Source organism: Equus przewalskii, chromosome 1 (assembly GCF_037783145.1).
Source record: "Equus przewalskii isolate Varuska chromosome 1, EquPr2, whole genome shotgun sequence".
NCBI classification, from domain to species: Eukaryota; Metazoa; Chordata; class Mammalia; order Perissodactyla; family Equidae; genus Equus; species Equus przewalskii.
In genome coordinates this window covers 93,875,753-93,893,372 of record NC_091831.1, presented here as the reverse complement: position 1 = coordinate 93,893,372, position 17,620 = coordinate 93,875,753, and the positions used below count along the sequence as shown (strand labels likewise).

At 54.3% G+C, this 17,620-nt stretch overlaps 1 protein-coding gene across 9 annotated transcripts in view; it reads left to right on the top strand.

The window, feature by feature from the left end:
• WDR93 (WD repeat domain 93) overlaps positions 1-17,620 on the top strand; it is a 58,853-nt gene that overhangs the window by 35,278 nt on the left and 5,955 nt on the right. For 2 of the 9 annotated variants that reach the window (XM_070617571.1, XM_070617609.1), the window contains 10 exons: positions 264-435; positions 1,640-1,710; positions 2,279-2,365; positions 3,403-3,522; positions 4,914-5,127; positions 6,604-6,667; positions 8,309-8,465; positions 8,829-9,030; positions 15,245-15,465; positions 16,789-17,127. In XM_070617571.1, the coding sequence (XP_070473672.1) occupies positions 264-435; positions 1,640-1,710; positions 2,279-2,365; positions 3,403-3,522; positions 4,914-5,127; positions 6,604-6,667; positions 8,309-8,465; positions 8,829-9,030; positions 15,245-15,465; positions 16,789-17,048 (1,568 nt within the window). In that variant the 3' untranslated portion in view covers positions 17,049-17,127. Of the gene's footprint in view, positions 1-263; positions 436-1,639; positions 1,711-2,278; positions 2,366-3,402; positions 3,523-4,913; positions 5,153-6,603; positions 6,668-8,308; positions 8,466-8,828; positions 9,031-15,244; positions 15,466-16,788; positions 17,128-17,620 lie in introns of those variants that run through there. The other 7 variants (XR_011539545.1, XR_011539552.1, XM_008542308.2 and 4 more) reach the window with 7 other exon arrangements.

Below are 17,620 nucleotides of genomic sequence, written 5' to 3'. Positions count from 1 at the left end.
GGAATGACGGTGGGATGGATGTGCAGAAGTAGGAGGAGGGAGAGCGCTGCTCTCTGCCTTGCCTGTGCTCCCTGAGCCTGTGGGCTATAGGAGAGGGGCCGCAGAGAAGACTGAGCACCCGGGCCGCAGATGGATTGCAGAGTGAGAGCCGATTTCTGAGGATGAGGGATTCTGCTGGCAACTGAGAAGTATGGAGGAAGGAAGGGAAGATCAAGAGGGAGAAATCAGGTAGTCTGACCAATTCGGGAATGTCTTCAACCTAGGTACCACATTTAAAAGCCCCCTGGAAGTCTTTGCGAAGATCGAGGACTGCTACGGGCTGGGCTCCGGACAGAATCACTTCATCAGGGAGAGTCAGTGGGAGCAGCAGGCGGCAGTCTTCAATGCCTCCTACAAGAAGTACCTGGATGGGGAGTGGGAGGAGGAGCCACTTAGGTGAGTGGGAGGAGGCCCAGCCGGAAGCCCCTGTCCCCCCGGAGCCATGGAGTCCCCAGAGCTGTTTCGCCCTGGGCGCCCGCAGGAATCAACCCGCAGACCTGAGTTAACCTGAGGTCCGAAAGCTCTTTCTGGTTTGGGGGGTTTTTCTGAGAACTTCCCCAGATCTTTTGAAAAGTTGTATGCAGGTTGTTTAAATCTTGTTAGAACAAAGGCTGATGACATGGATTTCAAAGAAGGAATAGATAATCTATGGAGATGAGAAATCGTTTATTTTACAATTTGATGTATGATATCATCTCTTAAAAATTTTTTTCCTGATTTTCTAGACAACACAGAAGATCCTAAAGATGGAAATAAACGTCATCATTATTCTCCATTTTTCTCCATTTCCACCCAGTCTTTCTTAATGTAATATATTAATGTATAACTATTAAAATACATTGCTTTCTAATCTCAGCCAGCAGGTAGGCCCCATTAGCCCACGTTGCAGTGAAGTAGCTGTAGCTGGTGGAGCAGGCTTTAGGAACCAGCTCTCACAGCCGCTTAGGGTCTCAGCAAGGTTCTTGCTTCACACGGGAAGCGAAACTTCTCATCCTGCTGTCAAGCGGACCTGGGAGTTTCTCACTGCAGGACACAGAGTCCCAGGGCTAAGCCCCAAAGCAGCTCCCTGAGTCAGGAGCTGGATGGAAGCTGGCGAGGTTCAGTGCTGACCACCAGCGAGGAATTTGGGAATGTCACAGGCCACTTGTTAAGCCACTGAAGATTGTCCACAGTGGGAGTATTTATACCACAAAAAGCTACAAACCCTGTAAATCAGGAAATCAGAGGTTTTTTGTATTTTTTTTTTAAGAGAGCCAGTTTATCAGCACACCACTGGTTGTATTGCCTCCAAAATAAGAGAGCGTTTGCACATCGCTCAGGTCTGGTCATTAAAGGACATTCCCCAAGGACAGAGATGGCTCTGCCTAGTGCTGGGTGCTGTTTCCAGCCTGGGAGGGACTCTGCCCGCCTTGCCCTCACCAACCTCCCAGGTCTGCACCCACCAGGACTAGCACATAGAATGTGACTTGCCTCATGGCCCTGTACCCCTGGGAAGGTCCATTCTAACTCCCCGTTTCTGGTCTCAGTACCCAGATTCTGCCGCATCTCTCCTTGCCAAGGAGTCTGCCATGGTTCTGACTAGCGTCTCTCTCTTTCCCAGTATGGCCACCTTCCATTTCCTCCCTCCTGGCTGCATAACTGCAACGCCAGTGGACGTCAAGAGCCCCTCAGGTAAGTGAACCCAGCCTGACCTGGGGGAGTGGTCATCTTGGGGGAAGGCCTCAGCAAGCCCTCCTAGAGCAGACCCTGATGGCGGGAGGGAATAAGGTAGAAAGGCGGTTGCCAGCCGTAGCATAACAGTTTCTGTTTGGACCTGTGGCCCCCGGGGCCAGCTTCCCTGAGGATGGAGGCTGCGCTGTCTTCGGGGAGCGATCTATCATGGAGGAGGGTGTGAGCACACATCCGCCAGGCTGCTTCTGGAGATAAACCCATTTTGTAGAAAACATTCTTTAAAACCCTGACAGCCAAGCAGATGTGAATTATCTAGAAGATGTGAAAGCAGCCAAGGGGCAGTTGTGGCCGTCCTCCCTGCCCAGGAAGGCCACTTGGCCCTAGGACAGCCCTCCTGGAGGTGCCCAGCCCCTCCTCCCCGAGAAGCTCACCCTTCTATTGGGTGCCGCCCTTGAGAACAAACCACTTTTGATTTCAAACCAACTTCCCCTTGGACATACACCTTCCACACAAACCAAGGGCCACCCTGACTCCTTACGTGACACCCCTCTCCTCTCTTCTTTCCCAGGGGTGGCCTATGTCCTTGGCGTACATTGGACTGGAAGTCACAACTTCTTCCTCTATTTGCTCAACCGAACTCTGAAGGATAAACTTGGTACTTTACTGCTGAGACGGGTGTTGCCTGAGCTTGGGGCTCTGAGAGCTGTCCTTCTTCAGCTTAGCTGAGAGCACGCGACTGCCCATCAGCATCACTTTAGGGGACCAGGGCTGTGCAGGCAGAAGTGGGTGGCTTGGTGGCTGTGGTGTGTCCCCAAGGCTCTGTCTCTGAACTGTTTTCTTAAAGATGACAGGTCAGTGGGGACAAAGCCCAGTCAGGTCCACAGGGCTTGTTAGGCAGCTGAGTAAAAAGAGGGTGGGCTTGGCGTCTGATGGCCACGTCCAGTCCCAGCCGCACTGTCTGCAAACTGTGCGGCCTCAGGTCAGTTACTTTACACCCTGATCCCGCTTTCTCTGAAGCGTAGGGCTACTTAACTGCCCCATCCCTGTCTACTGCGTGCGCTTCTTGTGAATAGCAGAATCCAGCGGTCTGCGCGTGCAAGCTCTTTGAAATGGAGAGGCTCTTAGGAAATGGTGGGGAAGGGGTGTTGTTGGTTTGTCTTTTACAAATCCACGGAGGCAGGTCCACGAGCAAGTTCGCTTTGTGATAATCTCTTGAGCTATGCACTTAGGTTGTATTTTAGAATTATCCTTCAAAAGTAGCATTTAGACATTCACAAAGGGAGAATGTCTTTGCCTTCTTCCCTCTCCGAGGCAGCCCGGCTTCCAACCTCAACTCGTGTACCGACTGCCTCTGTGACTTGGGCGGACCACTCGCTGCCCTGCCTCACCCTCCTCCTCTGCAGAGCAGGGGACTGAGGGGACCCAACTCATAGGATCCTTGTGAGAATTAAATGAAATGATGCATGTGAGTGCTCCCTGTGGTGCTCAGCACCAGCAGGGCCTCCTTAGTGTTAGCTGCAGTGTAATGCTCGTGTGACTTGTCATTGTATTATCTGAGGAAGGAGAAGCACTGCCTAGAGAGGAGAGAGATGGGGAGGCAGACAGGCAGACTAGTCCGGGTCTCAGGTTGTCCAGGTGATGGGTGGGAGTGGGGTCTGGGGGCAGCCCGGTGAGTGGTGTCCTCCCCACTAGACCCCGAGGGCGTGTGGCCCTGCGCTGCGCCCATTGCAGTCTCTCAGCTCAGCTGCTCCTCCTCCTACCTGGTGCTGGCCTGCGAGGATGGCGTACTCACGCTCTGGGACTTGGCCGAAGGTGAGCCCCCCACGTCTGCCAGCACCTGGGTGGGGTCTGAGTAATGAGACTCCTGGAGCTCTGGAATTCCTGCCAGCTCTGGGCCTTCTGTTAGTCACTCTGTGTTCTTAGAATCCCTTTGGGGAGCTGGTCCTGCTTTGCCCTCATTCATTCACTCAGTGAACATTTATTGAACATGGTATGTGCTGACACTTCCCATTCCCCCTGTATGTGTTGAGTACTTGCACTGTGCCGGCACTGTACCGGGTCCTGGAAGTACGACCATTACTCCGTTATCACACTCCAGTGAGGAAGTGTCTTCCTGCACAGAAAGTGACGTCTTGACGGCCTCAGCCCTCCTCCCCCAGCCCCAAGCTCTCGAAATAAGCAAGCCTGCCTTCCTGCTGCTCCACCCGCGCCCCGCTCAGCAGGAACCTCACTGGTATTGAAGCTAAGAGACCTATAACACAGTCAGTGCGAGACTAGCAGCTGTTCTGGGTGGGTGGTGCCTTGATGGGGTTCCAGGGTCCCGGGTGCAGCTTTGTAGGCCAGAAAATCCATGGTATTTCTTTACCCTAAATAGGGGAGTGTCTCCCTCTAACCACACTTTTCAAGAAGCGAGGAATGCATCAGTGGCTTGTCATTTTACAGTCGGGTATGTGTGTCATTTGAGAGTGGAGGTGGGCCGTCCTCCCTGGGCAGCCCCCCAGCTCAGGTTGGTGAGGAGAGCCACTGATGGCGCCTGTTTGTTGGAGAGATGGTGAGCGGACGGCTGAGCCGGCTTTTCTCGGGAGGCTTCTGTCACTCAGCGAAGGGCCTTCCTCACTCGGGCTGTTTCCACCTGGAGAATTCAGCAGTTGTTTCAAATAGGGAGACATTCTCCCCACACGGTGCTAAGATAAACATCATGAAAGGCCCTCCCGAATTTATTTATTGCGCCCACAGCATTATGATATTAGCGAAAGATATTTCAAGGGCAGAAGAATGATTGTAATTTCACAAGCCCTTGCCCAATAGCTTGTTTTCGTTTTTCTGGATATTGGGGATTTCTTGCTGATTGGCCACACCCCCGCCCTCCCCTTTTCCAACACCGCTCCCCTCTGATTGATTCACCTTGACGTGGTGTGGCGTGGTCAGTGCGGTTCAGCACCTGGCTGGCTTTTAGCTTCCTTCCTTCCATTCCAGTGCTGACTCTGCCCCCTCCCCTGCTCCTCTCCGTGCTCAGAAAGGGTCCTCCTGAAGGGGGCTCTTCTCTCCTTTGGGCCTTGGGGTTACTGGCTTCACTCTCAGAGGGTGCCCCTTGCTTGGTTTGCCCTCACAGCCCTCACATCCTCGCTGGTCCCAGACCCTGCGCCCATGACTGCCTCCCTCCACCCGCTTCTCTGACCTGCTTGTGCGATTGCTTCCTCCAGGATTCCCTCTCGGGGTTGTCGCTCTTCCTGAGGGATGTATCTGCCAGAGCATTCACTTCCTAAAATACTTCTTAGTCCATGAAGGACGGAACGTGTTCCCTGAGGGCCCAGTGAAGTCCCAAATGAAATGCGTGGTGCTGTGCACAGATGCTTCTCTCCACCTGGTGGCTGCCCAGGGTTCTGAGGCACCCACCATCAGTGTGCTCGTTGAGAGGTCAGTGGCTCCAGGACAAGATGGGGTGAGTGATCTGCCAGCCCGATGAGGCTGTTGGGTAGTAAAAGGCTGACACCCTCTCCAAGCCAAGCCCACTTTCCCTGTAGTCATCGCTCTCCTGATGAGCGTTTCAGGGTCACCAGTGTCTTTTATATGTGAGCTTATGTATAAAATATTTCTGACAAAATTTCATGATGGCACAAATAACATCTTTCATATTCCATATCAAGAAGAGGGTCATTTTTCTGCCAAAATAGCCTGTTATCAGTTTCCCCAAGGGTCTCTCTCTCTCTCTTTCTCTCTCTCATTCTCTTTCTTTTTTCAATTGTGAAATATTTTATGCATGAAAATGATCCATACAATATGTGTGTGTGTGTGTGTGTGTGTCTGTGTATATTTAGTATGTATAGAGAGACAGACAGGCAGACATAAACTCCCCGGACCCACCACCAAGCTTAAGAAATAGGTCATCTCCGATTCAGTTTGGCTTTCTGTGAGCTTCTCCCTGATCACATCCTCCTCTCTCCTCCCCACCTTCTTAATTATCTATTGCTGTATATAACAAACCACCCCATGACCTAATGGCTTAAGGGAACAGGCATTGTTTTGCCCCTGATGCTGTAGGTCAGCATTTTGGGCTGGGCTTGGTTGGGCAGTTCTTCCATTGGTCTTGCTTAGGCTCTCACATGTGCCTGCGAGCGGCTGGCAGCGTGGCTAGGGGCTCAGGGTCTAAGATGGCCTCGCTCATGTACCTGGCAGTGGGCAGGCCGTTGGCCAGGGCACTTGGTTCTCCCGTGGCCTCTCCTGCAGGCTGTCTCAGCCTTCATCACCGTAGCCTCAGGGTCTCCAGCAGCAAGCAAGGGCAGACACAGTGCCCGCATGCTTTCCAAGCCTCTGCTCGTGTTACATGGGACAAAGCAGGTGACAGGGCCACACCTGCACTCAAGCAGTGGAAAAGTAGATTCTGTCTTTTCATGGGAGTTGCTGCCAAGTATTATGACCTTTTTTTTTTCAATCTATCACATCGTTTTCCTCCCATGATTCCTTTGATTTCCTTTAAGAATTAACCACATCTATATGACTGCATCTCCAAGCGATATATGGTTTAGCTGTGTGTATTTACAGGACTTGTAAATGGGATCATATTCTGTGTATTCTGCGACTTGTTTTCCATCCCATTTATTCTGTAACTTGCTTTGCAACATTGTTCATGAGACTGCACATGTTGGTGTATGTATCTCCAGTTCTTTTCTTTTCATTGCTGTGTTGTATTCCATTCTGTAATATACCACAATTACTTAATCATTCTCCTACCAAAGGATATTTAGATTGTTCCTTGTTTTTGCTACTATGAACTGTCTCTGACACATTTCCTGATGCTTATATACAAGAGTTTCTCCAGGACATAGGCCTCGGAGAGGACAGAAAAACTTTAAAACTCTTCAAGTGTGAACGTGTGTGTCTTGTTTCCTGTAGGCCTGTAAACCACCTGGATGAAGCCGTCTGTGCAGTGGCCCCAGTCCCAGCCTTACCTGGGATGGTAAGTTCTTCGTGCCCCTCATTCCTCTTCAGTGAATGTGTTTGTTTCTCCTTCAAAAAATATTTGTTGAAGGCCTATCAAGTTCTTGGCACTAGACTGGCCTTGGGGTGCACAGACAGACAGAGACAGTGCCTGCCCTCCTGCAGTTCATGGTTCAGCTGGGAAGACAGACGCGTCAGCAGCAGCTGCCCTAGAACATGAGAGAGGCCCTGGTCCATCATGCGATGGATGCTACAGAACAGAGAGGGGCCGCCTGACTCAACCTGTGGAAGTTGGAGGGCGGGGGCTGCTTTCTGCAGGAGGTGATGGATCAGCTGAGCTGAGCCACAGGAGCTAAGCAGGCGGCACCCCGGAGGCAAGAGAACGCTGTGTCCCGCACTCTGCAGGAAGGTCGAGTCGCTGCAGGCTCAGGTCCCTGTGGGGTGTGGAGGGGGAGGAGGCTGGGTGTGCGGGCAGAGGGGCCAGGCCATGGAGGCTGCGGACAAGCCCTTGTAAGGATGGGCATGAAGCCTCGAGGGGAGCTGGCGCAGGAGAGCAGCATATTCAGAGAGGGGTGGAGAGTGGAGAGGTGCAGTGGGGATGGACTCCACGGTTCTGGGCTGCCTGTGGCTGTGGTCAGAGGAGAGGGAGGCACCAAGGCTGGTCCTGGCTTGTGGAGCCGATTGGCTAATCCTTACAGGGCCCGTGGAAGGGAAGAGAGGCCCGGAGGGAAGGTCTGTGGTTCCTCCCGTGCTGCAGGTGCGGGGCCCACAGGACCCTGGAGGAGGCTCTGAGAGAGCCTGGGGCTGAAAGTGCTTACCAGCTGGTTAGTGGTGGTTAAAGCTGTGGGGACCAGCGGGTTCCCCTGGTCAGAGAGAGTAGGTGAGTAGAAAAGAGGTTCCCTGGTGGTACGACCAGCAGTTACAGGACACGCAAAATGAGCTCATGAAGTGACTGAGAGGGACACCCCAGGAAAACCAGGCGGGGCTCCTGCAAGCTCAGGGAGGAGAGTTTGAAGAAGGCAGGAGCACAGTGTCCTTGATAAAGAGAACCAAGTACTCGTGCAGCCCAGTGTCCGTGGTGGGGGGCAGAGGGCAAGCAGGGGCGGTGGAGGAGTAGAGAGGGTGAAGGAGAGACTCTGGGACATCTGTGTGAGGGAGGGAAGGTGGTGTGGCATCTGGAGGAGGACGTAGGGTCAAGAAGGGTTTTAGAGATTGGGGCGAGTTTAGCGTGTTCGTCTACAGAGAGGAAAGAGCCCCAGGAGAGAGGCCGCATCCCAGATCTCGGGGTTGAGCAGGGTCCCTGAGGAGGTGGGAGGAAAGGGTATCTGCCCAGATGCGGGACTGAATCCCGGCCACGTGGAGGGCCAGCTCTTCAGCGGAGATCCTGGGGGAACTGGAAAGAGAAGCCAGGACACAAGAGGGTGCGGACAGCCCAGAATGAGGCCTGGCGCCTGGAGGAGGGCCAGGTTGCTGGTAGCCCAAAGGGGCAAACACAGCCCTTCCTGCCGGCCCGGAGCAGCCCCGGTGCGTCCAGAGGCTGGGCGCCCAAGAGCAAGTACATCTTCTGTTTCCATTTTCTGTGTCCAGCTGCTTCTCTTCTTCCATACTGGGGTGAGAGCAGAGTAGAGGAGGCCTCACTCGCCATCTCTTTGCCTCCCAGGTGCTGATCTTTTCCAGAGATGGCCATGTGCACCTCATGGATGTTGCCAAGCCTCACATCATCTGTGCCTTTGCTCCCCCGAGACCCTACCATCTGGCGGTCCCGTGGAAGCCAATGTTTGTTGTGTCTTTCCACCACCCGTGTTTCCTGCTCCGAGGTATGGGAGGGGACCAGGAGGGCCACTGCCCAGCCCTGCGGCCTGCTGGCCGTTTCCCTGACTGTCTCAGGCCTTTCACCAAGCGGAGGGTGACCCCAGCCAAACAACTCCCCACTCCGCATCCCCTCCGCCAGAGGCCAAAAGGATATGCCACTTAGTCCTCAGTAGGCACTTAGATAAAACGCCAGGCAAGGTCTTCTCTCTGGGCTCCTGCTCCTGCAGATCAAGTGAGCCCCTCCCAGCCCAGCCCCGAGGACCCAGCCTTTACAAGCCGAGAGCAGCGCCCACCCACCCACACACCCAGATCAGAGAGACCAGGGAGCAAGTCATCATAGAGAACATGGTGTTCTTGTTTCATCTCAGGAGACCATCCCGATGAAATTAAATCCACCGACGATGCCAAGAACATCCAAAATTCTCTGTTCTATTTTAATTTTGAGGCCTACCCACTCCTGGAAAACATCTCAAGAAATTGCAGCATTCCTCAGTCTGCCCTGACAGCTAACATGGGCTTCCCCCATGAGCTGCCCTTGGAGAAGAGGTGCGAGAGTTTCCTCCAGAAAAGGTAGGGTTCTAGCTCTGCGCGCACCCTGGCCAGTCTCTGGGGAAGGCGCCCCAATCTCTGGGGAAGGCGCTGTGGGGGCTGTTTGACGGTGAGACCCTCTGGCCATTTACACTCCCTCCTGTGAAGGGTGCCCCGGTCAGAGCCCAGGAGCCGCCCTCTGCTTCCAGCTGGTGCTGGGGAGGAGCAATGAATACCGGCTGGCGGAAAAGAAGGGCTGCCCCTGCTGTTCTCTTCCTGTCGAGACCCTCTTTCCTTTCTGCTTGCTCGATTCTTTTTTTTTTTAAAGCATATTCAGGTTACTAGATGCAGTCTTCTAAGACGGGGGTTGGCAAACTATGGCTTGAGGGCAGATTGGGCCCATGGCCACTTTGCTAAAGGGCAGTTTCTTGGGAGCCATCGCACCATTTGTTATGTCTTGCCTGTGGTGGCTTGTGTGCCACGGCAGCGGGGCTAAGCCCAGAAAGCCTGAAGCCTCTCCTTGCTGGTCCTTTCTGGGAGACGTTGGCCCACCCTGTTCTGAGGCCCCTTTCCCTGACCCGTTGTCTGGATAACGGCTGTGCGATGCGTTTCTCCCCTTCCCTTCCCCTCCCCTTCCTGCTGCCCCCGTCCTGCCAGGACCTACTGGTGCTCCTTTCTGCTAGAAAAGCCTGATGACCTGTGCTCAGTCCCTTTGGGGAAGCAGGTGTCTCCTCGAATCCGTCCGCAACAAACGAATGGTCGTTTGCAGGTTCTTGGTGATTTCTGCCGTGATCTGACCAGACGTTTTAGTTGGAAGGGGGTCACCAGTGGTGCCCTGGATTCTGTGACCTCTCCAGTGTCCACAGTGTTGTTCCCGACCACCTCTCCTTTCCTCTTTTACCCTTTCCTTAAGGCGAACGCAGTAGAATGGTTCAGACACTTGGGTTTGGCTCCTGACTCCACCACTGACTAACTGGGATACCTGGGGGTAGTTCCCTGACCTCTCAGAGCCTCAGTTCCTCATTTATTGAGGACCCGCAATGCGCTGGACTGTGTGGTGGACGTTGCCGTGGCGCCCGGTCTCCAGGTTCAGCAGGTGTTCAGTGAGATGCTGCGAAGTGCTAGGCGCAAGGCGCTCGCTCCTAACTGGTGGGTCCAAGAAGACGAGGGGATGGTCCCTCCGCTCAGTCCCTATTCTGCCTGGGAAGATTCTAAACATCCCTGCGAGGAGGCCCCACAGCTCCTCCTTCACGACTGCACTTCCCTGCTACATTTGGCTCCTTCCTGGGCCGTGGGGGCGCCTGGTGGCGCTCAGTGTCTCCGGAGGGAAGCACGCCCATTCGCCGGGAGAGGAGTGTGGCCGCTCGGTCTGGGGGAGGACAGTGGAGAGGGTCAGTTGACTTTTCCCCAGACAGGGATTTACCAGGAATGCTCGGCTGTTCCTCCCAGGGAGCGTGTGACCCTTGGTGACTTGACTTGATCTTAGGAGACGCAGCGAAGAGTCTAAGGGTGAAGTGTTGTGATGTCCACAGCTTCCTCTCAAGTGGTCCAGGAAAACATTTATAGAGAGAGCCAGAGAGAGACGGTGGTGAGACGTTAACAACTGGTGAATATAGTGATGGTTCATTGCACTATTGCAACTTTTCTGTAGGTTTGAAATTTTTCTGAATAAAAGATAGGGAGAGGTTATGAAATATTATTTACACTATAATCCTGATTTTGAACAAAAGAGAGAAGGCTGGAAATGTGTACACCAATAGTAGCTATATTTGGGTGATGAAGTATGTGTGATATTTTTTCCTTTGTATTTTCCCTATTTGCAACTTTTCTACAAAAAGTACACATAATTTTGGAAAATTTAAAATACTACTTAAGCAAAAAGTTGAGAGTCTGAGGTTAGGTCACGGCTGCATGAGGCCGTTCTCCGAAGGTGGCGGGCCTGGCCTGGAGCTTCCTGGTGCTCTTGCTTGAGGAGGCCCAGAGAACTCCTTGCTTAATGCGCGTGTTTCCATTTCTGTCCTTTCTGTCTAACCCCCTGCTTTCACTGGCTTGCAGAGGGGGAGCCTCCTTCCTACTTTATCCAAAAGCTGCTGGCTCCCCTACCCAAGGGAGTGGGCCCCGGGCCAGCAGCCCCAGCTCTGGGCAGCTCACCTCCCGCCTGGCAGAGGGCCCGAGCAGCTCCAGATGCCTCCGTCCCTAACCAACACTTCCCACCCTCAGCCAGCTGCACATAGGGGCTCGTACTCAGACCCCCACTGACCCTGCTTGGCCCGTGAAACTTGCTGCACGTGCAGAACGACTAGTACAGCAGAGTAATTGCGCGCTGTAGAAAGTATTACTCCTTGTTCCTGAGGTGGAGTATCTGCACTTGTAGACATTTGGAAAACAGGACAATACAAAAGAGAAATTTAAATAACCCATAATCCAGCACCAGAAGTCCCAGTGCCACTATTAATATGTTGGTGCCTTTCCTTCAGGTTTTTTCCTTGGTGTTTTTACTAAGTTGAGATCATGTTTCATGTTCGCTTTTCTTTCTTTTTTTTTTTTTTTAGTGAGGAAAATTAGCCCTGAGCTAACATCCACCACCAATCCTCCCCTTTTGCGCTGAGGAAGATTGGCCCTGGGCTAACATCCGTGCCCATCCTCCTCTATTTTATATGCAGGATGCCTGCCACAGTGTGGCTTGATAAGCAGTGCATAGGTCTGTGCCCGGGATCCGAACCCCAGGTTGCCATCGAAGTGGAATGTGCGAACTTAACCACTATGCGACTGACCAGTGCCTCATGTTCACTTTTTAATCTGGCTTCATGTCACTCCAGAATATAAATTACTGACTTTTAATTTGAAGAAAACTTCCTTATAAATGTGATGTTTAATGCAGATGCTGCTCCTATGGACAGGGTGTCCGTAAGTCACTTCCCTGCTCCCTGGCGGTTGGGCCTGCTCTAGTAAGAGAAGACTGCCCCTTCTGCCCTGACCTCCTCCACTCTCTGGAACCCCAGAGGCCCGTCCTGGCCCCATGGGAGTGGGAGGGACTCTTCCCCCTCCCCCTTGGCAACTGTCTGTCCTCCCTGTCCACACAGCTTAGCTCCCAGGGCCCACAGCCCAGCCCCTGCCCAGGAGGCCCACAGTGGCTGGGTGCGCTGGAGAGCACTGTCCCCCAGGGAACCTTCTGCAGGGAAGAGGGCCGGAGCCAGCAGGGCTGACCAGGTGGGGCACCGCGGGCTGGGGCAGTGCTTGGGGCTGAACGAGCCACGGGAGCTTGGGGAACAGAAAAGCTCCGGGAAGTGCTCCCTGGGTCTGGAGACCCAGCAGGAGCTGGGAGTGGTCACATGGTGTGGCTGGGGCAGGCCCAGGTAGAAGGAATGAAGGAACGTTTCTCTGGGCCTGATCACAGGGTTTGAATCATACCCTTTGTGGCAGCCCATTTTCCGGATAGGGTCCCGGTGATGACACAGGCTGTAAAGCTGTAAAGAAGGCTTTCCCTCTTCTCCTTGCTCTCAGGGCTGACACTGGGGCTTTCGAAGGAGTACCCCCCAGCGTTTTATTATGAAAATTTTCAAACGCACAGCAGCTTTGAAAAAGATACATCAGTGAACACCCACATACCCACAACACAGATTCTGTCGTTAACATTGTACTGTGGTTGTTTATCACATGTCCATATATGTCCTAAAGATTTTAATCTCATTGGTTTTTTTTTCCTATTTATTCCTTGGGTCTGAAACAGTTTCCATTGGCCCTAAAACGAGGTGAAACCTGAAGGCAGTGGACTCACGTGGCGATAGATTCAAACGTTCAGCCTTATGATACTCTGTCCAAATGATTTTCACCAAACCTGTCCTGGGGACTGTTATCCACAGCCAGCGGGAGCCGAGCCCACCCCAGGGCTTTGAGAGGACACCAGTTAGTCCTCCCACCCTGCCCCAGGCCTGGCCTCTGCTCCCAGCCAGCTGGGCCTCCAGGGCACCATTTCCATCTGGCTCCGCTCCCTGTCTGTCTGCTGCCTCTTGCTGGGTCAAACTTTTGATCACAGCAAGACAGAAGTTTCAGGACACCAGGAGGCAGACAGAAACAGTGTGTGTGTGTCTGTGTGTGTGTGTGTGTGTGTGTGTCCCACTTTATTCCTCGTGGAACACAAGGCCGGGCAAGATCCAGTTCTGTCTACCCAGCTTCCTCCAGAAGGTGGGCTTCTAGGATGACCCCACAGTCCCGGGTCCACAGGGCACACGGCTCCCTTGGCGAGGGGGTGGGCAGGCCCCAAGTGGACACCAGGTGACATTTCCCTCAAGGTTGGAGGAGGAGGGCGAGGGCCGGTGTTCTGACCCGTTTGTTACAGTCCCTGGAATGGAAATGGTGGGCCTGTCCTGACTTTCCTCTCCCTTCTTGAGAAACAAAGGGACAAATCCCTGGAAAACGAGTTACAGACTCATAGACCCCGAGGTGCATACGGTCGGGGTACTGGAATTCAAAGGCTTGTGCAAGGACTTGCAGGTGTTCCAGCTCCTCTCCCACTTGGTGGATGGACAGCCCGTCTTTTGGGAAGATGTACGCATGCACCTTGTCAGTACCTGGCTTCCAACAGACAGCAGTCGTCATCTGTTTCGCCATCATGGGAAGGAAACCTGTATTCGCTGGTGGCCAAGGGAGAGTGTCTCAGGCCACAGGGGCCTTGCCCAGGGGGTTCCTGGCAGTCGGTGTCCAGTCTCTCAGACCGAGGCGTCCTCCCCACTCCCTCCTACCACTGGGCATCGCCAATGGGAACCGCACTCCCACATGCTGGTGCCACGCGGGGCGCCCTCCCAGCTTCCACCTGTTGCTCCACACGGCGGGCGTCTCCCAACACCTCTGCCCCAGGCACTGGTGGGTAACCCTGCCTCCTGGAGCACTCCAGTCCCTTGGCTGCCCTCTCACCTGGGTCCCCCGGGTCCCCGACCCCTATGTGCTGCCTGCCTCCTGATTCAGAGAAAGAGGCACCCTGTCGTACCCAAGGATAATTCTTCCTCCTACATTTGGGGTCCCAGGCCATCTCCTCCCCCAGGACACCAAGACCTTCTCATCCATCTGGATGGTGGCCTCCTCCCCTCCACTGGCTCATCCTAATCAGGGGCGTGTGTCCCCACCTTGTCCCCATGTTAGAAAATAAGCAAGTCCCTTCCCAGTCCTGCAGCCACCTTCTTTCTCCTCCGCCCACAGCCCGGCTCCTGGGAGCCGCGGTCAACACACGCCTCTGCTGTCCTCTTCTCCTGTCAGCTCCCCAAACCGCGGCAGGCCCACCAGGGTCACCCCCCACCTTCCCAGCCCAGCGTCCTCACATGCTCAGCTTTATGCGTCTTCCCTAGTATTGCCACAGGGTAATTCTTAGAGGTGCCTTTCAGGGTGATGAGTAGGCACATTGGAATGGCGACAGTGGTGCCCACCGGCCCTCCGGAGACGGTGGACTCACTTCGAGTCCTCACCCGTCCCCATGCTGGCCAGGAAATGAGGACAAAGATTGATGACTCATTAGTGTTTTAATTTGGAAATTAAGGAGGCTGAGCACCTTTTTGCTGTGTATGTGGTACGTTTCTCTCTCCTCCTGTGATTTGCCGGGACTTTTCCTGTGGTTGAGTTCATTTTCTCCTGACTTTGAGTTCTTTGTCAGCATGTTGCGACCGGTTTTCCTGGTGTGTCTTGGGATAGGAGTAATTTTCCTACTTGTTTAGCCCAAACGGAAGCTTCCTGTCCTGTGGCTCGAGTTTTCCGTCCTCCCCAGGCTTGGCTGCGGTCTGGGGGCAAAGAGCCCCGGATTCTGGTGAAAGCGCAGCGCTGTGACCGGGGAGACGGGGCCCTGTGGGCGGACCTCAGTGTCCTCACGTGTAAACTGGGGACCGTCGGCTCTGCTCCCGGGACAGCGCCTGCACACGCGTCAGGGTGAGCTGTACTCGTTACTCGCTCACGGAGAAGCCCTTCTGCTCACCAGTCATAGATTTTAAAAATCACCCACATTTTCTTTGAATACGTTAATGGCTTTATTATCAGTCTTCCTTTTAAAACTTGTCCTCATTCCATCTCTTAAACCCGCCCCTGGATGGCCACTCACTGATTCGGGGTTGTTCTGCCCCCGAGCCCGCAGCTTCCCTTCCACTTGTCTCAGCAGTCGCAGGGGAATCGCTACAGTCAGCCTGACTGAGCGCCTACTGTGCAACAGGGCCTGTGCTCAGTGCTTGGCGAGCATAGTCCGATTCCTACTGTTGTTATTGTCCCCACTGTACAGCGAGGAAGCGGAGGCGGACAGCGGTCAAACCGCCCGTTCACAGTCATCAACTCACAGTGACGGAGCTGGTTTGGAACACAGCCGTGCAGGTCCGAAGCCGGAGTCTCTGACCTGGGCACACTCAGCCCCCGCATCCCCCGCCTCCACGGGCAGGGCCGCCCTGGTGGCACAGAGAGGAAAGACGAGGAGGGTCTGTGAGCGCCTCGCAGACGGGATGGAGGGTATATCGTCAGGGAAAAATGCAGGGTGCACAACAGCGTGTCACACACTTTCATTTAAGTATAAAAAAAAGATTATTTGCACGTCTATGCTTGTGTGTGTGAACAATTTTCAAGGACTTACAAGGAGCTGTTAATTATTGTCACTTTGGGAACAGGAAACAAGGGTCTCAGGGGAGAAGGAGATTCGCTTTTAATCGCATACCCACTTGCAGTCTTTGATTTTTTTAAAAACAGCGACGTAAGGATGACTATTTTGAGTTAAAAAGCGTTTTAATGCCTTGAGTAGCAGACACAGCTCCATGTAGACGTCCCACAGGCAGAGCCTCCAACAAACGCAAAGCCGCGGTCACTGTCGCCCCTCCTCTGTGCACCCTGCGCTGTTTGTCCTCCTCGCTCGCACAGGTTCCCATGGCAGAGGCCCCGTGACAGCCCGCACCGGCTCCACCTCCGCCTCCACCTCCACCCCTCACGGCGCCTGCGCTGGGGCAGAAGGGGCTGAATCCCGGGTCTCTCTGGCTTTTCTGTATTGAACATGCATTTATTTGCTATTAAAAAAATAACTTCCTATTTAATCATTGATTGATTGATTGATTTTGGTGAGGAAGATGGGTCCTGAGCTAACATCTATGCCAGCCTTCCTCTAGTTTGTATGTGGGACGCTGTCACTGTATGGCTTAATGAGCGGTGCACAGGTTGGCACTGGGATTGGAACTGGCAAACCCCAGGCCACCGAAGCAGAGTGCAACTTAACCACTGTGCCGCCTGGCCGGCCCCCTAACCTCTTGTTTATGAGAGCCCCAGCTCCGAGGGTCTTGTCTTCAGGAACCCTCCCAGGCGGGTGGGTCCCTTCCTCCTCGCTGCATTTCTCCTCTGCTGACTTCAGTGCCTCCTGTTACAAGTGTCCTTTCACTCTGACCAAACTGGGGAGAGGGAGGGGCTGTCTGAGTCGCTTTGATCTTTCGGACACTTGACCCAGTGCCTGTCTCTGGGAGATGCTCTAGAAATGTTTATTGAATGGAATTGCTGGCGTTCGGCTGCATTTACCGTTGGTCCCTGCACACAGGCTGTCAGTTCTTAAATTCACTGTGCCTGCTGTCATGGTCGCTGCCTGGTTTGGAATGTCAGACCCACCGTCCATTCCATGCAGGCGTGTCCAGTGCCTGCTGCGCCTGAGGCTGAGGCCTGGGGACACAACAGGAAGCAATGGGTCGCGTGCCGAGTCTCTCACATCAGCACGTGGTGGTCACCGTGTGCCCTGGGGCCCTGGGGTTGGGGGATGCAGCCCCAGGCGGGTTCCTCTCACTCCAGCTGTGTGGCCCGCAGGTTGCAGAAGCTGGAGACGAGCAAGGAGAAGCAGCAGGATCACTGGACCCGGCTTCGGAGGTATTCGGTCCTCCTGCAAAGAGAGAACCTCAAGAGGTGACGGTGGCCACCCCGGCTCTCGGGACAGGGCGGCAGCAGCAGGCTTCACCCCAGACGCCCTGCGTTCAAGAGAACAGGACACAGCGAGGAGCTCAGGAACCCCAGGGCCCAGCCTTGCGCCTCGGACCTCCACAGAGCCAGCAAGGGGAGGGTCGATTTAGGGGCCTCAACTGCCAGCCGTTTGTCAAGTCCTCAGGTGGGCAGATGGCCTCCCGAATAAACGGCAGCGTTGTTTCCAGACTCCGCAGTTGCTGCGTGTGTAACCCTTCGTTCCCACCTGGGCCAGACCCCAGCAGCGCCCAGGCAGTGGTCTCAACAGGAGGCCCAGGCCTGGGGGGACCACTCACCTTATAGACCCAGGGAAGCCTCCTTGCTCCCATGAGCAAGACGCCTGGCCCTTCCCCGCTACTGTAGGGTCCCCCTTTCTCTCCCCACTTCTTTTCCCTCTGTGCTGGCTCACCGCCCGATGAAATCACCCTGGAGAAGCTGAGGCTCAGAGGGGTTGAATGACTGACTACCTGAGGTCACACAGATGGGAGAGGCAGAGCAGGGCCAGGTGAGGTGGCAGGCAGGAATGGTGCCACTAACGCCCCTCGCCTGCTGGCCTGGGACCCTCGAGGAAGCTGGGGGCCGGGGGCACCGGCAGGGCAGAGAGGCAACTTTCTCTTCTCTAGAAACTGCCCTTCCCAGAAAACTGGGTGGAGGGCCCCTTGGGGCCTGAGGCCTGTGCTGC